The sequence below is a fragment of the Phaenicophaeus curvirostris genome, chromosome 14, assembly GCF_032191515.1.
Source record: "Phaenicophaeus curvirostris isolate KB17595 chromosome 14, BPBGC_Pcur_1.0, whole genome shotgun sequence".
NCBI lineage: Eukaryota > Metazoa > Chordata > Aves > Cuculiformes > Cuculidae > Phaenicophaeus > Phaenicophaeus curvirostris.
The window spans coordinates 7440348-7466002 of record NC_091405.1 but is presented as its reverse complement, the minus strand read 5'-3'; the positions used below and the strand labels follow the sequence as shown (position 1 = coordinate 7466002).

General features: G+C 59.6%; 1 protein-coding gene across 2 annotated transcripts in view; it reads right to left on the bottom strand.

Moving 5' to 3' along the window:
• Nucleotides 1-10826, bottom strand: part of CBFA2T3 (CBFA2/RUNX1 partner transcriptional co-repressor 3) — a 29777-nt gene extending 18951 nt beyond the window's left edge. Inside the window, exon 1 of one of the 2 annotated variants that reach the window (XM_069868371.1) lies at nt 10577-10826. In XM_069868371.1, coding sequence (XP_069724472.1) covers nt 10577-10598 — 22 coding nt within the window. In that variant the 5' untranslated portion in view covers nt 10599-10826. Of the gene's footprint in view, nt 1-907; nt 1000-10576 lie in introns of those variants that run through there. The other variant, XM_069868370.1, reaches the window with a different exon arrangement.
• Between the last annotated feature and the right edge of the window lie 14829 nt (nt 10827-25655).

Genomic DNA, 25655 nt, shown 5'->3' with positions numbered 1-25655 from the left:
CGGGGACACCCCACGCCGCCCCGGGAACGGGAGCGCTGGCCAAGTCCCGATCCCGGGAGCGGGCTCCGCATCCCACCGCCCCGGCGGCCGCTCCTGCCCCGTCGGTGCCGCACAAACCCCCCCGAGCGCTGCCCGCCGCACGGGCGGTGGCTCCGGTGCCCGGTGGCCCCGGCTCTCTCCCCGCTGCGCACGTCCCGGGGCTCGGACAACGGGGAGCGTCCTTGTCCCCCTGCCCGCCGGCAGCTTCCCCGAGCACCGGGAGCATCCCCGGCCGTTGAGTACCGGGCGCATCCCCCGGGCACCGGGAGCATCCTCGATTCCTGGGCACCGGGTGCATCCCCCGGGCACAGGTAGCCCCCTCGACTCCTGCGCACTGGGCGCATCCCCGAGCACCGGGAGCCTTCCTCGAGCACCGGGCGCATCCCCCGAGCACCGGGAGCCTTCTCCGAGCACCGGGAGCCTTCCTCGAGCACCGGGCGCATCCCCCGAGCACCGGGAGCATCCCCCGAACACCAGGCGCATCCCCCGAGCACCGGGAGCCTTCTCCGAGCACCGGGAGCGTCCCGGAGCACCAAGCGCATCCCCCGAGCACCGGGAGCATCCTCCAAGCACCAGAAGCATCCCCCGTGCACCGGGCGCATCCCCGACAACCGGGAGCGTCCGCCAGCACCGGGAGCGTCCCCGATTCCTGCCCACCGAGAGCATCCCCCGGGCACCGGGAGCATCCCCAGCCCATCTTTCCCGGTAGCCTCCCCTGGGCGCCGGGATCCTCCCCGATTCCTGAGCACCGGGAGCCTCCCCGGCTCTGGGGACCGGGGCGCATCCCTCCCGCGCCGGCAGCATCCCCAGCCCGTCTCCCCCCGGTACCTCTCCGGGTTCCCCGCGCGGGGGCTCGGCCGCCACTTACCGTCCTGAGGAGCGGCGGAGGGGTGAGGTAAGTCCCGAGGCGGAGCCGGGAGCGGCCCCCGGCGGCGGCCCCGGCCCCGTTACGGCCGGTGCGGGCGGAGCGCGGCCCCGCGGCGGCGGCCGCTGCCCCGAGCCCCTTTCCGCCGCCGCCCGCCGCGCCGGGGGCCGCCAGCACGGGGGTCGCGGCGCTTCCCCCCCCCGCCCCGGCGAGGGGGGGGCGCACCGGAGAAGCCGGCGGGGCGGTGGAAGGCGCGGGAGCCGCCGGTAAATCCGCGGTGGTGCTGGAGTCGGGGGCGGGGGGGGGGATCGGAGAAAGGGGAGGGGGGGGGGGGGTGCTGCGCCGGTTCACCGGCGGCGCATCCTCCGACGCCCCGTCGCGGCCATGGGGCGCCCGGGGCCGCGCTCCGTGCCCGCGCTCCGTGCCCGGGGCCGCGCTCCCTGCCCGGGTTCCCCCGCTGCCGCCGCGCCGCCCGCCCGCCCCGGAGTGAGCGCCGCCCGCCCGCGCCGCGGCCTTAGAGCCGGCACAGCGCCGCCAGGGGGCGCCCCCGCCGCACCGCCGCGGGACCGGGGGGAGAGGGGTGCGGGGACACGGGGAGGAGGGGGGTGCGGGGACACTGGGAGGGGGGACGGGACACGGGGGGTGCGGGGAAGGGAGCAGGGACCGGGGACACGGATATGCGGGGAGGGGAGCAGGGTGCGGGGACATTAGGGGTGCGGGGACGCAAGGGTGCGGGGAGGGGTGTGTGCGGGGGATGCGGGGACACGGGGTTTGCGGGGACACTGGGGGTGTGGGGACACTGGGGGTGCGAGAACACTGGGGGTGTGGGGACACGTGGAGGGGTATGTGCGGGGACACGGGGGTGCGGGGACACTGGGGGTGTGGGGACACGTGGAGGGGTGTGTGCGGGGACACAGGGGGTGCGGGGACACGGGGTTTGCGAGGACACGGGGTTTGTGGGGACACTGGGGGTGTGGGGAGATGGGGTTTGCGGGGACAAGGGGGTGCGGGGACATTGGGGGGGACACGGGGGGTGCGGGGGCGCGGTGCAGGGAAGGGAACAGGGACCGGGGACACCGATGTGCGGGGAGGGGAGCAGGGTGCGGGGACTTTAGGGGTGCGGGGACACAGGGGTGCGGGGACACGTGGAGGGGTGTGTGTGAGGACACAGGGGTGCAGGGACACAGGGGGGAGTGGGGGCGAGGGATGTGCAGGGACAAGGGGGATGCGGGGAGGGGGCACGACGGGCCCGGGGACACGGGGTGTGCAGGGAGACAGGGGTGCAGGGACATTGGGGGTGCGGGAACAGAAGGTGTGGGGCATGCGGGGACACAGGGTGTATGGGAAGGGGGCATGGGGGGAGTGGGGTATGGGGATACGGGGGTGCGGGGAGGGGGACGTGCAGGGACACTGGGGGTGTGGGGGGACACGGGGTGTGCGGGAAGGGGGGCGTGCAGGGACATTGGGGGTGCAGGATCAGGGGGGAGTGGGCCCAAGGGCTGGGGTTGTGATAAGAGCAGCCACATATGCTGCCACCAGCCCTACAGGCACAGTGCCCGTCAGCACCCTAGGGGCCACAGACCCTTCCCAGCCTGGTCTCGGGGTGCTCCTCACCCCGCTTCACCTCAGCAGGGGTCCCCAGGGCAGCGCGGGCGCTGCAGGAATGCAGCGGGGCGCTTCCTCCACAGGCATCGACGGCAGTGGTGCCTGCATTTGTGGTGGTGCCAGCCCACGCTGGGTTCCCGGGGTGCCCTTCCTGGACACCTCGTGCTTGTGGAGGGGGAGTATTAAAAATTGCCCTCCCCCTCAAGTTCTACTATGGTGTTGTTGCTTGCGTGTGCGCAAGCCCTGCTAATTTCGCTGCCAGCCAAAGCCCTGCCTCTTTGCATAATTACTGTGCTTGGCAGCTGCCTTCCCTCTGCGAGTTGCTGTGCGGAGCCTTTGCCACCCGTATGGTTGTTGTTACTCATCCTTGCCCGCTTCTCAAGGCTTGGGCACCGGGGACCACGGCCGCTCGGCCAGGCTGTGGGTCACTGCTGAGGGATATGGTTTAGTGATTGATAGGAATGGTTGGACTTGATGATCCAGTGGGTCTCTTCCAACCTGGTGATTCTATGGACGACTCTTGTACAGCCACTGCTGGGCTGTTGAGTGGTACAGCCACGGCATTGGCACCACACGGACATTGAACTGCTCTACACAGCTGCTTTATGGCCACTGCACAACCAGTAAATGACCACAGTGGTCACTGCACGGCCAAGCTCCCCTCAGCATCACCCCACTCGTGGCATCACGGTGGGATGGTGCTGCAGCACCCCAACCCATCTCGTTCTGGGCCATCCTGGTCTCCAGCTCTGGTTTTGTATGAGAGAGCTGGGGGTGTTTAGCCTGGAGAAGAGGAGGCTGAGGGGAGACCTCATTGCTTTCTACAACTCCCTGAAAAGAGGTTGTGGAGAGGAGGGAGCTGGGCTCTTCTCCCAAGTGACAGGGGACAGGACGAGAGGGAATGGCCTCAAGCTCCACCAGGGGAGGTTCAGACTGAACATTAGGAAAAAAATTTTCATGGAAAGGGTCATTGGGCACTGGAACAGGCAGCCCAGGGAGGTGTCACCTTCCCTGGAGGTGTTTAAGGGACAGGGGGACGAGGTGCTGAGGGGCATGGTTTAGTGTTTGATAGGAATGGTTGGACTCAATGATCCGATGGATCTTGTCCAATCTGATGACTCTATGATTCCCCGAGGGATACCCGCAGTGTAAATCTTGCCTCTCTGTTGCACTGCCTGGGCTGGAGGAGCATGAAGGTCCTGACAGCTTTTGTATCTACCCCAGTCAGCATGGTGTGCGCACGCGGTGCCACGTCTGGGCAGCGTCACGCACCCTGCCTGCTCTTCCAGCCTGACGCGCTTGGGTTCTCCCCATTTCTGCTGCTCCCTGCACTGCTCTCGTTCCCCACAGTGCCCTTCTCGAGGAGCCCCTGGTGGGGCAGCGTCATGGCCCCACCAGCACAGCCCCATTGGTGAGGAACCACGAGCAGCAGAGGAAAATCCGCCCCTGCGCGCAGCTGCCCCAGCTTTGCATAGGCAGCACCGAGTGGCACATGCAAATGTGGGCAGTGCGTGTGCGATTGGACACATGGCGTGGTCCCCCCCCACCAGCACAAATATCGAGGCGTTGCTGAGCACGAGGCATCAGTAAGGGAGCCCAACAGTGCTGCCAAGGCAGAGCCCTGGCTTCCTAGGGTGCCGGCACTGGGCTCCTTCAGGCTCTGCGGCTGCGTTTGGCCACTCACCAGGAGAACAGGGACCTGACTGCGGGAGCCACCACGCTCGTGGCCACGTGGGTTGTCCCACACATCAACCCAGATGCAGCGCAAGCCTTTAAACACATCGCAAACCCATCATCCCCGTGGACATGCCCACGGGCACCTTGCGAGGACCTCTCTGGCTCCTGGTTAATTTGGGGTGTGAAATACCATGGCAGCAGCCACGGGGGTCGGACCGAGGCTGAGCAGGGGGGCTTTGCAGCCTCAAAGGCAGAAGGAGCCGAGCCCAGCCACCCTGCCAGGGCCACCACACAGGCAAGAGCCGCGTGTGCTCTGGTGGGATGGGTGGGCAGTGGCACTTCAGCGTGAACGGGACAGCGTGGGCAGGAGGGAGCCACGCCGTGTCCCCCCCCCGGCACCTCCCCAGCAGCGTCTGTGTGGCGGGGTCTGCTTCGTTTCTATTCCGCGCACGCAGCCTGTAATTTTGGTCTATTGAAGTCATAATTCACTACTGTGAAAATAAACATTTGTGTTAGCTCACTTTATTTGGCGGGCCTCGTCTGAATGTTAATAATTCCCTGCTGGCGTGCTCGCACATGGCCTTGGTGCCCGGGACAGAACCTGGGCACGCGTGGCTGTGCCCGTGCCCACAGCTGCCTCCTTGCATGCCTGGGGTAGGATCTCACCATCCTTCACATCCCTGCATCGCAACAGAGAGGAGATGGGGCAGCAGGACCACTTTGAGCTCAGCCAAAGGGAGGGGGGGTAACAAGGGAGCTGCCTCCCGCAAGGGAAAGGCAATATAGAGGTGATGTTTTGAGTAAAGCAGATTGCGTCCAGCATCTGCTCTGGACCCTCCCTTGCCCACGCCTGTCTCTGGTTATGATTATTTGCGCTGTTTTGTGGGTGCTCCCACCTGCAGCCGGGATGCTCCAACACCCACCCCGTGCAGAAGAGCTGGGGGAGGCAGGAGGGCGCCTGGGCCACCCTCGGGCTGTCCCCATCCCTGTCCCCATCCCTGTCCCCATCTCTGTCCCTGGCAGGGCTGGCTCCAGGGCTCCCAGCCTTTCTCCCAGCTGGGTGCAGGGGGCTGGTGCTTCCCCTGCACATTTGCATCTTCCCAGCCTTTATCTTTCTCCTAGTCTCTGTATTGCTGCAATTACAGACACTTTAAAATACAATGATCTGGCTGTTAACGTGATGGATGACAGAACCTTTCTGTCTGGTTTAAATCACTGCAGAGAGCAGAGCACAACTTCCCTGGGTTAACCCCTTTGTGCCCCCCAACCCAACCCAACCCAACCCAGTCCAGGCTGGTGGCTGCCATGTGCCCCATGGCCCTGCATCCGCAGCGTGTTCCAGGGATGGGGATGAAGGGGGGTCCAGCATCCCTGGGCTCAGTGCCGGTGGAGAATTATCCCCCATCCCTCATCTCCCTGGGGGCCCTGGGTGGATGTGGGGCAGTGGGGCAGGCAATGGGACCAACCCCACTCTGCTGAGGTGGGAAAGCAATGGTCAAGCTGGGAAATAAGCGCCTGCCAGGGCCTGCCTGGATCTGTCCCAGCCCAGGACCTGGCAATCCTTCCCCCAGCAAATCTGGAGCTGCGGCAGGATGGGGCCCCACCGAGTTCCCACCCGGCGGAGAGGATGGAAACTCCTATAATGCCTGGATGTCGGTCACGCCGGCGCATGATTGATGGCGCAGCGTGCAACAGCGAGGATTAACCGCACTTGTTATGGCAATTCGTGCTCCCTTTGTTTTGAAGAGCCGCCGTTTCCCACCACTGTACATCCTGCCCTGTGCCCACCGCCGCTGGTCCTCCCCACTCCCACCGCTGCCGCTCCCAGGGATGTTTTGATCCCACGGGATGGTGTTGGTGCTGTTACACACCATTCCTGCTCGAAGGACTGGTGGGGAGGAGGGATGTCCTCCATCTCTGCTCTCCTACACGAAGAGAGAGGCTGCAGCAGGAGCTGCCCCAGTCAAACAAGGTCCCCAAGGCTTGGTCTGGAGGTGATGGGGGCCACCAGGGGCTGGCATGGTGTGTGCCAGCTGATACGGTGTTCGCTGAGTGTGGCTGAGGGCAGCTGGCAACAACCCTCGCAGGAAATGGTCACCCCCGTGTGCCATCTGGGCCCCGTATCTGCCTGCGCACACGACCCCGCGCCTGCTATCGGGGCCACGCATGTCGGCTGGGGGCAAACGCAGCAGGTGCTGCAGCCTCATGCTGCAGCCAAAGCAGCCCCAGACCTGTGTCCCCTTCATGTCTCTGCAGCCATCATGGTCTTGGGGTCCCTTTTCACCTCCTGGGTGCCTAAACGTCAGCCCTGACCCACTGCCTCTCTCCCTGTAGCTCTTGCTGAGCCCCTCACCCTGCCTCCCACCAGCACCTCCTTGTCCTCCTTCTTCCCAGCTCTCCATGAGCTCCCTCTTGCTCAGTCCCATTGCTTCCCAGCGTGCTTGTAAGAGCTGATTGCTATTCAGGCTGCGTCCCCTCATCGCAAGCCTCCGGCTTTTTAAAAAAGCCCACGACGGTGTTGGTTTATCACACCTTCCCCCTCGCTGCGCTGGTGACTCATCTTCTCGCAGGCACCGTGCGCCGACCTGCCCTGCCACGGGCAGCACCCATGGGTGCCCGCAGCCCCTCGGCGGCACCGCACAGGGCACCACAGGCTCTCACAGGAGGCTTGTCTGGAGGTGAAGGCGCTGAGCCGTGCTGATGCTCAGCCCCTGGCACACCACAGGTTTCCTGTGTCACCCCCAGTGAGTCTGTCTGTCCATCTGGGTTTCTTGATCTCTCTCTGCTTGCCCCTGGGTGCCTCCCTCTATTGGCTCCATCCCTGGGTGTCTCTCTGTGGTCCTCGCTTAATCAGAGAATCACAGAATCACTAGGTTGGAAAGGACCCACTGGATCATCGAGTCCAACTATTCCTACCAACCACTAAACCATGTCCCTCAGCGCCTCATCCACCTGGGAAGGTGACTCAACCCCCTCCCTGGGCAGCTGTTCCAGTGCCCAATGACACTTTCTGTGAAATTTTTTTCCTGATGTCCAGCCTGAACCTCCCCTGGTGGAGCTTGAGGCCATTCCCTCTGCAGTGCCAGCAATGCCTGCCCGAGCACCCAGTGCTGCTGGTGAACAGCTTAGGATTGGGCTCTTACAAGCAGACGCAGCGACGCAAAGCCCTAAACTACTGGCATAGTCCCCATTTTGCACAAGGATCTCCTTGCTCAGAGCATCCCTGTGGGAACACTGTGCCCGGGGCAGGGAGCTGCTGAGCTGGGAATGGTTGGTGTGACCGCAGATGGTTGTGTGCACGGTCATGGTGGCCTGAATCTCAGCGTCTAAATCCAGCTTCAGGAGCTGGACTGCAACCCCCAGTGCTCTTCCCTTGGCATGACTCTTGCAGCAGGAGCCCTGGCTGGCGCTGCATTTCCTTGCACGTTACTTCACAGGGGAATGTGTGGGGGAGATAAGGGGCTGGTGGGGAGCCAGCGGCTGGGGAAGACGGCTCGCCCGCCCGCCGGCTATCGCCCACCGCACTTGCATCCGCTGCGGTGACTTCTGCTCGGCAGGAAGCGCCGCTCGCCAGCCTTTTGGAAGAAAAGGGGGTTCATTTGCACCTGGCTTCCCTTTTCGCCCACTTATGGGGGTCCCTGGCCTTGGGGTCACCCGCCCTGCAGCTGCCTCAGCCCCTTGCCTCCTTGGTTGAGGGCTGGAAGGAGCAGCCTCCCTGGCGGTCTCTGCCAAGGAAGTGGACCCAGGGGCTTTCCGGCTTTCACACAACTTCCATGACATTAAAAGAAAAAAAAATAAAATCCCATTTTCCTGGCTGACAGATTCATTCCTGCTTCATGGCATTTGAAGGGAAACCAGCCCCTATTGCTTATCATCCCTGCTCACCCTGGGCTGCAGGCTCCAAAAAATCACTGGCTTGGCTTAAACACCGGAAGACTTGGGATACACCACCATTCCTCTGGGTGCTTTAAGTTTCTGGGCTGCTGGGGCCAAGTTTCCAGCTTTTCTTTGGCACCAGGAGTATGGGAAGTACTTTAATTTTGAAGCAGAGACTGCCATGTGCTGCCCTGCTGTGGGAGATGGTGCTTTAGGGTGCATGGAGACACCACCGACCCACCGGTGGGAGCAGCACCCAGCGGTAGCGCTGTTCACAGGTCCTGCCAACCTCATCCTTGGCCAGCAGGAATTTGCTGGGAGACACTGAGCAAAATCCCCTGAGCTGCCCCAGCGAGCACAGCGTGCTGGGAGGACCACACGCCACCCTGCAATGGGGTGGGTCCCTCTGGCTCCTCTGTTTCCTCACCCACAGAGCTCCCCTCTCCATGGCACTGTTCCCCTTTGCAAGAGCTCAGTAAGGAGAATGGTGGTGCTGAGCCTCCAATGAGAGCCATGTCCTCAGGACCTGGCCACTAACACTGCTTTGAGAGGAGAAGACTTAGGGTAGGCCTTTTTACCATGGACCAGCACGTAAAGGGTGTTTACCACAAGGATGGAGACTCCCTTTTTACAAGGAGTCACATGGAAAACACAAGGGGTAATGGGTCCAAGTTCCTTCTGGGGATATTCCAGTCGGATTCCAGATGAAAATTTTTCATAGACTCATAGAATCACCAGGTTGGAAAAGACCCATCGGATCATCGAGTCCAACCATTCCCATCAATCTCTAAACCATGTCCCTCAGCACCTCGTCCACCCGTCCCTTAAGCACCTCCAGGGAAGGTGACTCAACTCCCTCCCTGGGCAGCCTGTTCATCATGAGAACAGTTAAACATCAGAATAATCTCCCCAGGGAAGTGGTGGATTCCTCTACACTGGACACTTTTAAGGCTCAGCTTGACAGGGATCTCATTTAAACTATAGATCACCTAAAAAAGTTGAACCAGATGAACCATTCCAATGTGTCATTCTATGATTCTGTGGTTCCATTGGAGACCTCCATGCGACACCAAGATCTAGGGAGATGAGACCATCTCTCAGCCCCATCATGGCCCTACGGCTGCATTCCCTGCTCCTTGCTCAGTGAGTAGCCCCAGTGGGGTCAACAATGGGGTCAACAATGGGCTCGCACTTCCCCTCTCACTCCCAAACCATCCGGTACTTGGCTGCTCACCTACCATCCCACCCCACAGCCTGCAGCTACCTGCACAGGGCTCTTTAACAATGGGAATTTAATTAGCTTGCATTGCGGTTCCAACACCTCCAGTCCCTGTAAAAATCAACTGGAGCTAGCGGGATGCATCGCAACACAACCTGTCTTCACTCCAGCACACAGCTTGGCCCAAGAGCAATGACCTAGGGATGTTTTCAAATGCCACCCCTGGGGCCAAAACACCCTGGCACTGGGAACACAGAGGTCAGTGCCGATCCGTGCCGTGCCATGGGGAGCCGTAGCTTCCCAGCAGGGAGGTCTGGGATTCATTACGAGGTCCAGATGCAGTGGGGGATGTTACGGCTGTCTCTGGCCACCTGCATCGTTTCCAAGTTCCCAGGCTAAAAGCAGGGCTTGTTATCAAGAGCAAAAAATGTGCCACCCCTGTTGTATTTCATTTCCTTTTCTCCACCTCTTCCCTGCCCGCTGTGCATCGGAGATAACAGCTCTGCGCACCGAAGCCAGAGTGCGGGGCAGGCAACGGCCTCACCAGCCCTATCGCTGCCTCGCCGGCCGCAAGGAAATCAGGAAGCTTGCAGAGATATTTGGCCAACAAAATAAACATTTCTCCTGCCAAGCTTCTAACGGGCAGCTTGGCGAGCCCTCAGCAATCTGCACGGCTCCCCTCGCTTCAGCCACCCGGCCAACAGTGCCTGCCAAGGCACCACGACACCGCTGCACCCACCCAGCTCCTGGCACCTTATCAGTGGGTGGCCCTCACCTGGGATGTGCTGAATCTGGTGGGGAAGGGAACCCAGCGCAGGTCCCACTGGCACGGCACGATGCGTGCACCCCAAGCCCATCCTTGCTGTGTCCCCAGCCCATGCGGAGGGTGCCAGGACTGGGCAGCGGGGCAGAGGGCTGTGGACGGAGCGAGGTGCTGGTGGGGAGAGGGGCGTACGAGGGGAAGCGAGGCAAAGGGCCGCTATTGTTCACTCAGGGCAAACACCAGTGACTCAGCCAGCAGCCACTTTCCTGCCCACACCGGGCACAGGCCCAGCAGGAGCCCCTGCTCCCCCCTAAAAAGCTGCTGCAGCCCCTCAGCCAAGAATGGTCTGTGAGGTGCCCCTCGCCCTGTGTGTGGCTGTGCCGGTGCCAGGAGGATGCACAAAGGGTATTGGCCCGGTGCCACCCTCGGGAGCACCTACCCACCCAAAAGACCGTTTGGGTAAGTCACCTGCGCGGCACATGATATGGTCACAGCCACCCGCCACCTTCCTCCCGCTACTGCCCAGCCTTACCTTGGACAGTCCTGCCTGCCATGCCCGGGCATCCCTGGGGATGGATGTCAGCACCCTGGTGTGTCCGGCACAGCCTGCTTAGTCCCACGTGTCCATACAGGAGCTGCGCCAGGGAGGGAGATGCCGAGCAGCGGTGGGGCGCAGGGTGTTGTGCCCATTCGATGCCTGCCCTGCTGGGAGGGCCGTTCCTGAGACGGCCGGAGTCAGGGTGGCAGCAGAGCTGTGTCCTAGGGCGAGGGGGAAGGTGAACAGCTGCTGGGCAGCGATAATGCAGCGGTGGGGGGAGGCTGGGCAGCTGCGCCTGTGTCCTTCCTCAACAGGAACCATCTGTGACCAAGCCCAGCTCTGCCTTCCCTATCAGACATTCCGGTCTGACTTTCCAACAACTTCCCCTTCGCGCCGGCTTCACTTCCTCACTGCAAGGGGCTGGCGCGGTGCAGCTCAACATGGGCAGCACCGTGCGGCACAGCACGGCACGAGCAGCATGGTGCAGCACGGCATAGAATCATAGAATTACCAGGTTGGAAAGAACCAACTGGATCATCGAGTCCAACCATTCCCATCAATCACTAAACCATGTCCCTCAGAACCTTGTCCATCCATCCCTCAAACACCTCCAGGGAAGGTGACTCAACCACCTCCCTGGGCAGCTGTTCCAGTGCACAGTGACCCTTTCCATGAAAAATTTTTTCATGATGTCCAGCCTGACCCTCCCCTGGCGGAGCTTGAGGCCATTCCCTCTAGTCCTGTCCCCTGTCACTTGGGAGAAGAGCCCAGCTCCCTCCTCTCCACAATGTCCTTTCAGGAAGTTGTAGAGAGCAATGAGGTCTCCCCTCAGCCTCCTCTTCTCCAGGCTAAACACCCCCAGCTCTCTCAGCCGTTCCCCATAAGGCCTGTTCTCCAGCCCCTTCACCAGCTTTGTCGCTCTTCTCTGGACTCCACTGGCATGGATGTCAAAGATGCAGCTCAGCACAATGCAGCTCTGCACAACCAGCGTGCTGCAACACTGAAAGCTGCCCCCTTCGCTGCAGCCCTCTAGCTTGGGGACAGCCGTGGGGATGCGAATGTCCCCTGGCTGCTGCTGCCCTCCTGACCTGCAGCTGCAGCACTGGCACCGTGCACGAGCCAGACAGGCTCCCTGCACCAGTCTGGCTCCAAGCATCATCCTGGCCCGCTGGGTTCTTGCGGTAACCCCCTTGGCAGATACGGAGCCCTCTTTGCTGTCCATCCTTGCAGCCCCAGGCCAGCTCTCCCTGCACCACAGCCTGGGCTCCCCGACAGCCACCAGCGAGAGAGAAACAACTTGTTAGAAAACCGAAAGGCGGCTCCAGGCTGCAGGTGGGAGGGAGGAAACGTGTCCTAAAAATACAGCAGCGCCTGCACGGTCCCTGAAGGTGGCTGAGCAGATGGCGTGTCTCGGCGGCCACCTGGGCTCCCGCAGATGGTACCCGGGGCTCCCTGCTTCGTGCCCCTCAGCCTGGGGCTCGTGGTTTGTGGGGGTGACGCGGGGAAGGGACGGTGGTCTGCAAGTGGGGAGCGGGCTCCCAGCAGGAGGGTTTCCATACGTGTTTCTTGCTGTTGCCTCTTCCCCTTTTATTTCTGGCAAGACGGGCATCCACAGGCCCAGGTGGGCTCAGCGCTGGTGGCTGAGGGTTTTGCCAAGCCGCGATGCAGTGAGGGTCAGGCTCGCCTGCGATGAGAGACAGAAAGTGCACAGGGGATTAAACGGCGGTGCCTGCTCCTGGCGAGTGTCCCGGGGCAGTGAGTCAAAACCAGAGGGTTTCAGGGCTGGACAGGAAAAACCCACCCAGCTGCGGCACCGTGTCCCCCACGTCACCTGCAGCAGGATGGTTCTCTCTGCACGCAGCGAGCACCTGCCCGGGCAGCTGCAGGCACCGCACACCAGCGGCTCTGGGCTACCAGGGTATGGGAAATACCCCAGTGTGGGGGGAACCTCGGGGGTTCTGGGGTCTGCCTCGGCACAGGGGGAAACCCTGGGGTCCCAGGGTTTGCCCTGGCATGGGTGGAACACCTGGAGTCCCTAGGTCTGTCTCAGCATGGGTGAACCCCTGGGGTTTTGGGGTGTGCTCCGGCATGGGGGGATCCCTGGAGGATGCAGGGTCTGCCCTGGCCTGGGGGGAAACCTGGGGTCCCATGGTCTGCCCCAGTGGGGGGTGAACCCCTGGGGTCCCAGGGTCTGCTCTGGCATGGGGAGAAACCCTGAGGCCCTGGGGTCTTCCCTGGTGTAGTGGGACCTCCTGGAGTCCCAGAGTCTGCCTCAATGTGTGGGGAGCCCCTGGGTTCTGTCCCAGTGTGGGGGGAACCCCTGGAGTCCCAGTGTCTCCCATGGCACAAGGGGAACCCCTGGAGTCCTGTGGTCTGCCCTGGCATGAGGGAACCCCTGGTGTCTGTCTTGGCTTGAGGGGCAACCCCTGGAGTCCTGGAGTCTGCCTCAGTGTGGAGGGATCCCCTGGGGTCCCTGGTCTGCCTCAGCGTGGGGGAACCCCCGGGGGCACAGGGTGACCCCCCACCCCCTAGGGAGCCTTCTGGCGCTTCCAGCCAGTTTCTCTCTGAGTCAGAGCTGCACACTTGCTGCTGAGCAGAAACTTCCCTTTCAGTAAAGAAGAAGCAGCACGGGCTCCCAGTGCCTCCATACTCAGAGCAAGAGGGCAGGAGGAAGGCAGGAGCCCCTGGGGGGCAGTCGGAGCCCCACCGCAGCACCCACCACCTGCCTTTCCGCTTGGCAAGGCTGCACCCTCTGTGTGCTCGGCACGGCACGGCGCGCTGCCCCGCTGCTCGGGGATGCCCCAGCAGGCTCTTGCTCGGCCCCATGTGCTGCCCATGCTCTCACACCCCACCGCCTTCCTCTTTCCAATGAGAGCTATGCGGCCACCCTGTTGGGGTGAAACCCAAGGTGAAAGGAAACCACAGCAACAACCCGTGAGCAAAACGCCACCAGCAGCTGCCGGAACCAAAAAAGAGACCATTGCTTCCCAAAGCAGCCGCTGCCTTGCGGGCTGGGGCATCACTCGGCCTGCAAGCGTGCGGCTGAGTTGGGGGTTTTATACGCTGAGGCTCAAATCTGCTCCTTCCACCTCAAGGAAACGCGGGTGCGGGAGAAAAGGCAGGAGCTGGGGATGGGAAGGAGAGCGGAGGCTGAACCAGGGAGATGGGAACCGCTGAGAGTTCACATGAAACACAAAGACGAATTCTTTAAGTAAAAAAAAAAAGAAATCAAAGGGATGTGGAGAGGGAGATAAGAGGGAAGACGGAGCAGGAGACTGAGGGAGCGGGGAGGACGCGGGCAGAGGGAGGCAGGAGGCGCGGGCGGAGGCGAAGCTGGGGAGCCGGGGGGAGCTGTCTGGCACGGTCTCTATCATCTCTCTCCATCACGGTAGCCTAACCTCAAGTAGTTTTTCACTGAGATTGGAGTGATCAGGTAGGGCTGCCCTCGCAGGCAGCTGCAGGGCTGTGAATAAGCACCTGCTTATCTCTGCCCAACGGCTGCACGAGGCTGCAGATTGCGGGGAGGACGGGGAGCTGCCTGCCGGCTGCGATTTCCATATCAGCGCCCTGCAGCCGCCTGCACCAAATAAACACAACAGCCCCATGGACAAAAGGTTAATTATCAATTTTCAGAAAGGGAGAGAGAGGGGAAGAGGCGGGGGGAGAGGAGCAGAACGGCTGTCGCCAGCCGCGGGGATGCGCAGCCGTCCCCAGCTGGGGTGCTGGGCTCCGCGCCCTGGGTGCAGCCGTCCCTCAGCATCCCTGGGGTTGTGCCAGCACCGCTGGGGTTTCAGAGATGGGGACAGGGATGAGGATGAGTCTATGTGTACACAGGGGCAGGAGGACTGGTGGAGAGATTGGGGGAAAGGGCCCTTCGCAGCCCCCGAGTTCAGCCCTGGCTGGGCAGGAGCAGGGCTGGAGGAAGGCACATAGAACCATGGAATCATAGAATCACCAGGTTGGAAAAGACCCATCGGATCATCGAGTCCAACCATTCCTATCAAACACTAAACCATGTCCCTCAGCACCTCATCCACCCATCCCTTAAACACCTCCAGGGAAGGTGACCCTGGGCAGCCTGTTCCAGTGTCCCACAACCCTTTCCGTGAAAAAATTTTTCCTGATGTTCAGCCTGAACCTCCCCTGGTGGAGCTTGAGGCCATTCCCTCTCATCCTCCTCCTCATGGGCATGCAAGTCCCTGCCGGCTCCTCTCCCCAGAGCCACGTTTCTGCATTCAGCGCTTTTCTCCTCTCATTGGAGTGACGATTGGCTCACAGCTCAGCTGGGTCAGGGAGCTCCTGCGGAGATGGGGATGGAAGACATGCCCTGTTCACCCCAGCCCTTTGGGAAGGTGGAGGCAGGTGGTGGCATCTCCCTGCTCATAGGTTAGACCAGGTGAGGCCATCGGGGATCCTCATGGGCTCTTAATCCCTATGCATAAGATAAAAGCTCCTGCCACTCACAAACAAGCTAATAAATTGGGCTGGAGGTGCCAGTGCTGCCCTGCTGGTGCCCACCCTGTGCCACACACTCATTTTTTGGTGCCATGGGACTGCAAAACCTCTCTTGCACCACTGCCACCCCTGCACCTGGATGGTTTTCTCATCCTGTGGTGTGGTCCTGAGCACACCCCATCCCAGGAGCACAGCCCCATGTGTGCCCACGATGCTCCCAGATCCAACGGGGGGGACATGATGCCCGAGAGCGCAGCACAGGGCAGCAGCTGCCTCGCTGCCAGGAAGCCTTGAGCCCACACGGCGCCAGATTTAGCCACCAACACGCTCCTAAAAATAGCCGGGAGCTGGGAGGCTGGTGAGAAACATCTGCTGTGACAGAGAGCAGGCAGGGAGCCCGGGCTCTCATCCTGTGGGGCTGGGGTGCATGGGGTTGGGACTGTCCTAATCCAATGGAGAATTAGATGTGCAGCCACAGCTAAGAATATTGGGGGTTAATAATACTTACCAGTTAGGCAGGGCTTTCGTGAGCACAAGGCTTTGTAGCTCTTGCCTGATGGATGCTTGCGGGACCCTGGAGGGACGAGGAGCTGGGGATTTGGGGTCAGAAGTCAGGGGCAGAGCTGGGACTCGGAGATGTAGTGCCTGACAGGGACTGCTGGGGTCTCCGGTGTAACCCCGACCTGCCCTACACCCTAAGAGGGGTCTGTCCTCAGCTGGCAAAATGTGCTAAAAATACTGGGCTAAGTATACAGGGGAATGCAGGTGGCGTGTGAGCATCCTGGGCTGGGGCAGCCAGCCCCCTGCCTGCCTTGCCCCGGCCCCCCCAGCCTAACTCCAGCCCAAAATACTATCCCAGGGCCCATCTGGTGTCCAACTGATGAGCACAGATGTATTCGGGATTTCCGAGCCGGCTGGCAGCCATTCAGACCTGTCGCAAGCTGCACCTGCTGCAGGATATTTTCCCTTCTGGATTTAATTCCCACCCACCCGGTAGACCCAGGCACCCCCGGGGTTGGGCAGGCAGCAGGAGAGGCCCCTCCACGTGATGATTTTCCTGCCCAGTGCCCACCCCTGCCATAAATACAGAATATGATAGGAATGGTTGGACTCGATGATCCGGTGGGTCTCTTCAAACCTGGTGATTCTATGAGTCTATGATTCTATGTGGAAGCAGGAGCAAGCTGAATTAAATGCACGAGTGGGAAGGCTAGCGTGGGGGAAAGGGCTTGTGCGTTGCTCAGATCTCAGCTCCCCTCAAGGGAAATGCCTCTGTATGTGTGTGTGTGTCACAGCTGCCCTGTCCCAGGATGGATTTCGACACCTCTGAGGTCTTTCGGAAGGGTCAAAGGGGACTTCTCAGTGAGCAGCCCCAGCTGGCCACCGCTGCAGAGACCAAAGACCCTTGTTGCAGGCAACAAGAGCAAAGTGACGCTCTCAGGCTTGGAAACTTGCCAGTGCATTATCCAGCCCCCCTCCCAATCCTCTCCACCCCCCAAATTAACATGCTGTTATTATTTTTTAACAAGTCTCTCCCAGATCAGATGTTGACCCCTGTAATGATCGTGCAGCCTGCGGAGGGAATAAACAGCAAATCCCCTTTTAAATGAAGGCCTCGCAGAGGGATTAGGAGCAAAGGGGTGGCCTCTCCCCCCCCAGCCAAGAACTGCCTATGCAGATATGCGGGGCAGGAGGGAGCCTCGTCTGTCCGTCTGGCCCATCTCAAGTGGTCCTCTGTGATAGGGAGTGATTAGGATTAGACACATCCAGGATGAGAGTTTTTTCACCAGATAGAGATGATAATGGGACCCATGGGGAGGATTATGGTCCCCGTCTCTCCGAGAGAGCTGCCATCTGCGTATCTGTCTCCTGACATGTCTGTCCCCCTAATGCACCCAGCCGGACACTCCCTGGCACATACGAGGCCCCAGGACGGCAGCGCCGACCTGCTGCACCCAGTAGAGCTGGACCTCACACCTCATCCAACACAAGGCTCACGTGGAAGCAAGGGCTTGTGGCTGTTCACGGTGGGACACATGCTGTTCTGCACATGAGCACAGCATTCAGCATCCCTGGGGCACTCAGCATCCTCCTGCATCCCTGGGGCATCCAGCATCACTGCATCCCTGGGGTGCTCAGGCATCCTCCTGCATCTCTGGGGCATCCAGCATCCCTGCATCCCTGGGGTGCTCAGGCATCCTCCTGCATCCCTGGGGTATCCAGCATCCCTGCATCCCTGGGGTGCTCAGGCATCCTCCTGCATCCCTGGGGCCCTCAACATCCCTGCATGTCCCGGCAGCGCTCAACATTCCCCTGCATCCCCAGGCCATGTCTGGAGCTGTGCTATGGCTATTGTCTCCCCAAGGATCAGGGATGGGTTCTTAGCTCCTGCCCTAAAAACATTCCAGGGTCCTGAGTGCTGCAAATCCAAGCCAGTGGCACTGATGTGTGACAGGAGGAGCTCTGTCTCACAGCCTTAGGGCTGCAAGGGATGACACATGGGAAAGCCAGGCTGGGAACTAGGAGGAAGACAGGGCAAAATCCCAGTCTATATTTTGTCAGGTCATTAAAAAGAGAAAAAAAAGGTCTACCAAAATTGTGGTTTATATGTATATAAGGACAGTTTATATGTGGCTTATATGTATTTAGTAGACAGTCACTATTTTTCCTTCTAAAATGTACGTGGCTCTTATTTCTGCTCAGAGAAATAAAGACGGGTTGTGCTGCGCAGACATGGATGGAGAGGTGCCCTGCCTGCTGAGCCGTTCCCAGCTGCAGCTGAGCCTTGGGACACTGTCCCCGTGACTGTGCCAGCACCAGTGCCTTGGTGCCTGGCAGGGTGGCAAGGGGTTTGGTGCCTGCAGCCTCCTCCTGCGGGCACCGAGACAGGCTCAGGGCACTCAGCCAGTGTTGCCACCCTCTCTCTGTGTGACATCAGGGCCATCGCTTGGTTCAAGGCCACCTCCACGTACCTGGGATGCTGGCCAGGGGACATGGTGACCTATTCAGTTCAGTTCTGGGCCTCTCACCACAAGAAGGATGTTGAGGCTCTGGAGCGAGTCCGGAGAAGAGCAACAAAGCTGGTGAGGGGGCTGGAGAACAGGCCTTATAAGGAACGGCTGAGAGAGCTGGGGGTGTTTAGCCTGGAGAAGAGGAGGCTGAGGGGAGACCTCATTGCTCTCTCTAACTACCTGAAAGGAGGTTGCGGAGAGGAGGGAGCTGGGCTCTTCTCCCAAGTGACAGGGGACAGGACGAGAGGGAATGGCCACAAGCTCCACCAGGGGAGGTTCAGGCTGGATGTCAGGAAAAAAATTTTTCATGGAAAGGGTCATTGGGCACTGGAACAGCTGCCCAGGGAGGGGGTTGAGTCCCCATCCCTGGAGGTGTTTAAGGGATGGATGGATGAGGCGCTGAGGGACATGGTTTAGTGACTGATAGGAATGGTTGGACTCGATGATCCAGTGGGTCCTTTCCAACCTGGTGATTCTATGATTCTATGATTCTATTCCCCAACTGTGCTGCACAAACCTCACCGACCCCATGCCTTTCTCATCCTCGGGGTGAGACGAGCTCTGTTGTCTCAGCTGTTGGAGGGGAGAGAGCGGTGAGAACTGGCCCATTCCCATCGCTCGGCACCACCGCTCCCCGCCGCCAAAATATTTCCCTGCTGAAGTCAGAGCCGCCCGGCAAAACCCCCGTCTCCTGCCAAGCACCAATTGCACAAACATTTCCTATTTGGGATGTCGGCGCCCCTGCCCCGTGTGCTGCAGCCTCCGCTGTGATGCTGTCCCGAGGCTCCATGGACTGAGGGCACACGCGTGAGCGTGGCTGCAGGAGCCCCGCTGAAGGCTGGAGCCACTGCGCCTGCTGTAATTACAGAGAGAGAGAGAGAGAGAGTGGCATTTTGAAGTTTGGATAAAACCTTAATTGAAGTCTTGGCTGCTGTTAATTATATTAAAGGCAGAGTGAGCGATGGGCTTTTTATTAGTTAATGAGGATTTTCATTTTCCAGCAGAGGGACCCTTTGATGTTTCCAGGACTAATGGCTGTTAAATTCAACTTGTTTGCTCTGCCGATGGCTGCCGTAACGGGGAGTAGGAGCTGCTCCAGCCGGGAGCCACAGGACACCACGGAGGGAAAAGAAGGATGCTTGTCCTGCTCCTGACTTGAATTTTTACAGACTATCTTTTAAAACCTGTGGCAGGTTGCAACCCTCCTCCTGCAATTAGCATTTATTATGATTATTTTGCATTCATTCCCAGCGGAGCCGACTGCCAGTGTTCTACTACATCTGAAATAATTTGCAAATGTCTTTGCATCGTTTTTTTCCCACTCTTGGAGGAGAAGGGCTGTACAAACAGTTTGCTGTGAATATTCAGAGTCTGGGATTGGGGAGGCGACACCATCCACGCCGGTCGCGCACCCCAGCCACGTGGCTGCGCGGCTGCTCCCCAGCTGGATGATTTGTAGCACTAATCAAGGCAGAGCGCACTTTGAATTTCAAATGCTTGTAGGGAAGAGCCAGGCAGGAATGTGGGCTTTGGGGAATATTCAAGAAGGAAATAGGTTTGTCCTCAGCCTCTGCCACAGCCCGAGCCATCCTTTGTGGGGCACCATCCTCTGTCCTGTGGCTCTCAAGAGGGTTCTCCCCTTCAGTGGGTGCAGCCCCAGGAAACCCAGCACCTCTTTAAGCACTTTTTGGGGTGCCAGCATGCCCTGTGCTGCCCTGCGGTGTGTCTGGGGCTGTGCCGATGGGGCACAGCCGGGTAGGATGGTGAGGTTGGTCCCGGGTGCTGTGGGAATGGCAGTGGGAATGGGACCTTCTGCAGTAGCACCACAAGAGCAGTGAGGAATGTTTGTGGGGCAGGGGAGACCAGGGGCTGAGACACCCCCCCAGATCATCCCCAGTGCTGTAGTTGCCCCTCCAAGGTCCCCAAATGGCAGCTCATCCCCTCCCAGGGGTCACACTGGATGCAGCCTCTGCGAGGCAGGAGGGGTAGGCAGGGGGGGCACATTTGCAGTAATTACCCCTCATCCTTCTCCGTCACACTACGTGGGGGAGCCGAGGGGGGGACAGCTTAAGCTATCGATGGTTCTGCCTTGATGGGAATAAAATATGCACTGAAAGACATGAAAATGGAGTAAATAAAAGAGATAAAAATGGAACGATCAAGCCAGCAACTTCTCCTCCTCTGATTAAAAAGAGGGAGCGGGGGGGGGGAGAAAAGAGGGGATGCGCTGAGCCCTTGAAGAGGCAGCTGCTGCCGCAGCCGCAGCCCTGATAAAGGGGCTGAGGCAGCCTGTTTTGGAGAGATAAAGTGAAGTCCCAGCATTTACTGTCCTCAATCCAAGCCTTACCATCAATATTAATACAGCCTGACAAACTGGTGTTTAAGATAGAATAAATATAGACTGGTTCTGCTATTACCTAGACCTTATTAATCTGCTTGGAGGCATTTAAATGCCGTTAAAAATATGGAGTTTACTTGCCGGCACTTCAATAGCTTCACAATCCATCAGTGTTTTGTCTCTGTCTTCCTCCTTCCCTTCCCAAGGTGTTTGTGCCCACCGACCCGTGCTGCTCTGGGTAGGGACCAGGACCGCGGGGGAGAATCAAGGGGAGCCCTGAGCTTGGAGCTTTGCTGCAGGATGAGGCCGATGGCCAGGAGATCATTTGAGGGCATCAGGGCATGACGGTGCAAACCCCTCAGAGCCAGTGAACAGAGCATCTGGAGAGCCAGAACCCACGTGCTTAGTTGATGAATAATTTTCCCGTGTGCTCCTCACCAAGAGAAACTCGGGGCTCCCACACTCCACATGATGCTGGTTTCCCAGATGCTGCAGGCAAAGCCCCAAAATAGAGGAGCAGCCCTCCCCAGAGTTCTAATTAGCCAGGGGTTCATTAGCGAGATGGGGAAGGAACCCCTCTCTTCCAGCCAACTGCCAGTGGCTGCGCTGCATCGCCCTGCTTGGCTGTGCACCCGCTGCGGCTCCTTCGGCAGCACCATGGGCTCAGGCAGCTGATCCCTGTCCTGCCTGTCCTGTGCCTGCCCTGCACAAGAGGGAATGACCTCAAGCTCTGCCAGGGGAGGTATAGGCTGGACATCAGGAAAAAATTTTTCATGGAAAGGATCACTGGGCACTGGAACAGGCTGCCCAGGGAGGGGGTTGAGTCACCTTCCCTGGAGGTGTTTAAGGGACGGGTGGACGAGGTGCTGAGGGACATGGTTTAGAGATTGATGGGAATGGTTGGACTCGATGATCCGATGGGTCTTTTCCAACCTGGTGATTCTATGATTCTTGGGTCCATGGCATGGGAGTGCCCATGTGCTCCTGCCCTGCCCACCCTGATCTGGAGATGCTGCTTGGTGGCAGCATTTTCAAGCGAATTGTCTGAAGTGCTCAGGAGGTGCCTAGTGCCCTTCCCTTGGCCACCCTGCCACAGCGGAGCCCCAGCACCCACGGGGGCAAGATCCGTGGGTGCCACGCACATAGCTGGGGAATCTTCCTGCATGGTGGAATCCATGGATGCTCTGGGTGTGGCGGAGGCAACCCAGTACAGGGCAAGACCCATGGGTGCCAGGCACATAGGAAGGGGACCCTGGTGTGGGGCAGGACCCATGGGTGCCAGGTGCATGGGAGAGGGACCCTGGTGTGGGGCAAGACCTATGGGTGCCAAACACATGATGGGGGACCCCGGTGTGCATCAGGACCCATGGGTGCCCGCCACACGACAGGGGTGCCCTGGCTCTGGGCCCCGTGCAAGGCAGTGGGCACAGATGGAGCGAGCGGGCACGCGTGCGGGGCAGCGCAGGGAGCGAGCGGGCGGCTGGGAGCGGTGCTCATTAGTTGTGTATTATTCATCGGCAGCTTCTGTCGCCTGCCATCTGTTCCCGGCTGCGAGTCGGGCGGGCGGCAGCAGCCTAACGGGGTTGACGCGGCCTCGCTCCTGCTGTCACACCTGGGCTGCCACGAGAGCCAACACCACGCTGGGCGGCCGGGTGGCTGTGGGATGTCCCTGCTGTCCCCCGGGACGATGCTCCATGGGGTGAGTGGGTGCTTCATGCCGTGCCATGGGGCATCCCGCTGGAACTGGTCACACTAAGGTGTCCAGCCCCCCATTTCTGCCCCCTCTGCTCCTCCGCAGCGTCCCTCGTGGGAGGCTGGTTCCTTGCCTGTACCTGGAGCAGGATCTTTCCCCTGCTACATCCCAGAGCTCATTCCTGACCCCAAAGGGCAACCCCTCCCAGCCCCAGGGTCTGATCCTGATTCCTGGCTTGTTGCAGGCTGACTCAGAGTGAAGCCCCAGCACTGCCATCCGCCTCGGTTTTTATAGCTGTAATTAATTGCAGGAGTGCAGGGTTGGGAAGGGGTTCAGCTGCAGCCCCCCTGGGATGAGGAATGAGCTTCCCAGCTGCGCTGTGCCTCTGGCAATGGCAAAACCCATAGCAGTGGGGAGGTAGGAAGAGGGGAGAAGGTTTTCATCCCCTCAGTTGTGCCACAGGCTTGGCTTTCAGCCCTGCATCATAGAGGCAGCTCTGAACTGCTTCCTGAACTCAGGGTTTGGCTGTGCATCTGTGCCCAGAGCAGGAGGGATGCTTTTCCTCCCCAGAGAGCAGCAGCCAAGCTCACCTGCCTCCTGAGCAGCACCTTATTCCACCCACCTTTTAATTAAAACACTCAATGAACTATGTAATGAGAGTACGGCATCCCTGCGGGCTCTCCAGTGAGCTGCTGGGGCTGAAGGTGAGGTCCCAGCATGGGGGACATGCATCATCCCCTGTCCCCTCCCTGGCACCTGGCTTGTTTCTGCACCTCGACTGCATCCTGCAGCTCACGAGGGAGGACCAGAGCACTCACCAGGCCAGGAGCTTACTGCTCTAAATTGATAATTGCCAGGTTTTAATTACTCGGCAGCCAAATGACCTTTTGCATCTGCCAGGGAGGCTGTGAAACATCTCCCTGAGCGGGAGCAGACATGCAGCGGGGGACAGGAAGGGGCTGCCAGGCCACCGGCTTCTCTGGCCCCACGGGTGATGGGGACGAGGCTGGAGGATGGCGTGCAGGAGGCTGAGCACAGGGACTCTAGACCTCAAATATCTGCAGTGCTCCCCTCTGTTGCAGACAGGACATCGAGGAGCAAAAAGCTGCACCTAGAGGCTGCTGTGAAGGTGAAGGAGTGCGGCTGGAGATCCCAGGATGAAAACAGGACCAAGGTGTCCATGGGCAGGGACCCTTCCCCAGCCCAAAAGCGAGCCAGATACCTCCAGCCATGGTCCACCTTGCCCTGGGGAGCATGCCTGGGGCAGAGCTGGTACCTCGTGGCCCCAACATAGTGCAGCATCCCCTGGGATGCAGCTTCCCAGGGACAGAGCCAGCACCCAGAGCATGGAGCAATGAGCTGCCTTGCACACGTAGAGTCCCTGCTGCCCCTTCGCTCTCCAAAGCTGCCCCCAGAGCAGCCACATCTTTCTCTTTTCTCCTAGAAATAAAACTAGGCTTTGATAAGACAAATCCTCTGCTGCTGCCTGGAGGTCCCTGTGCAGCGGCTCAGCAGAGGTTGGTGCCAGCCAGAGCCCCAAGAGCAGCCCACGAAGCCGGCACTGCCTGCCCTGCACTGCCTGCCGCTCGCTCTGCGTGCTCCTGCCTTGCTGCCAGCCTTCGCCTCTCCCTCCTGCTGAAAGGAGCCCTTCTCCTGGTGATAATTACTGAAAAGTTCAGAGCTGAGAGAGACGGGAGCGGGGAGGGGAGGTGGGGAGGGATGTATTAAAATGCATGTGCACAGCTTGGGCCTTGCAGCAGATGTTGGCATAATTAGAGAGGAAAAAATTATGAAATTAATTTGTGGTTCAATGTAAATTTTGGCGTTGGGGGGAAAGCGCGGCCCCGCTCGCCTCCCGCGTGCTGCCGCTGGCACATGCGCCCTCGCTCGCGCACCAGTGCACACCGGCTGCTGCTGGGACCGTGCTGGGTGAGTGTGTGTTTGTGAGCACCAAGACTGGTGAGGGGGACGAGGTGATGGGTAATTCCTGCCCTTAGAGGTGCAGGAGGGTGTTTGGCAGTGCTGGCTCCGGGCTCCATCGCATCAGGGGCTTGGAGAAATGGGCCACCAGCCTGGGGAGATGGGCTACCAGTGCCTGTAAATGAGGATGCAAAAAGAGGACATTTGGGGAGAAAATGTGTATGAGATTAGTGTGCCCAGGTGGCCAAGAAGGCCAAGGGCATCTTGCCTTGGATCACAAACAGCGTGACCAGCAGGTCCAGGGAGGTTATTCTCCCTCTGGACTTGGCACTGGCGAGACCGCTCCTCGAATCCTGTGTTCAGTTCTGGGCCCCTCACCACAAGAAGGATGTTGAGGCTCTGGAATGAGTCCAGAGAAAAGTAATGAAGCTGGTGAGGGGGCTGGAGAACAGGCCTTACGGGGAACGGCTGAGAGAGCTGGGGGTGTTTAGCCTGGAGAAGAGGAGGCTGAGGGGAGACCTCATTGCTCTCTCCAACCACCTGAAAGGAGGTTGTGGAGAGGAGGGAGCTGGGCTCTTCTCCCAGGTGACAGGGGACAGGATGAGAGGGAATGGCCTCAAGCTCCACCAGGGGAGGTTTAGGCTGAACATTAGGAAAAAAATTTTCATGGAAAGGGTCATTGGGCACTGGAACAGCTGCCCAGGGAGGTGGTTGATTCACCTTCCCTGGAGGTGTTTAAGGGACGGGTGGACGAGGTGCTAAGGGACATGGTTTAGTGATTGATAGGAATGGTTGGACTTGATGATCCAGTGGGTCTTTTCCAAACTAGTGATTCTATGATTCTATGAAAAAGTAAAAAACAGAGTCCAGCAATTGGTTGGTGTTTCTGTTGGCTCTCACAATCACACATTTGCTAATACACTTGCTGTCACGATCGGTTTGGGGAACCCTTCCCTGTAGTGGGGACAGGTTAGAGCTGTGCGAGGACCATCCTCATACATGTGTTGGTGGCATTCCTGGAGCTCTGCAAGTGCAGGGCATCAGGAGCAGCCAACAAAGCTTTTTTCCCTTGGCTTTTCCCATCTCCTCTTCCTTTGGGAGCCAGAGAGGAATTAATATCCACTGCCTCCTGCTGTCCAACTCTGGCCCCCAGGGGAGGAGGCGCAGGCTCAGGTTAATGCGCCCATTGATCGGCAGCATCCTCCGGTCATGGTTGCTCTGTGCAGTGCTGCACAGTTGCCCGTCTTGCTGTTCCTGACACGTGATGGATGGCCTGTCTCAAGGCAGGCGTGACCCTGCCACCGCCACCCTGGAAATCAGGGTCAGCCCCACGCGCCGTGGCTGCGCTTGGCTGGGCGGCATGGGGAGGTGGCCGGCTCCACGCTGGACTTTGTGTCCCTGCTGCTTGCAGTTTGCATTTATTTACAGAATCATAGAATCACCAGGTTGGAAAAGACCCACCGGATCATCAAGTCCAACCACTCTTCTGAAGAAGAGAGGGAGCTTCAAGAGGCTGCTCCTGAAGGTGGAGACAAGCCACCCCTGGAGCTTGGGGAAGCTGCTGCCCAACTAAGAACCCCCAAAAGCTCAGTGTGCCCCCAAAGCATGGTCCCAAGCTGGAGTGCAGAGAAGGAGCAAGCTGCAGCCCCCAGCGTG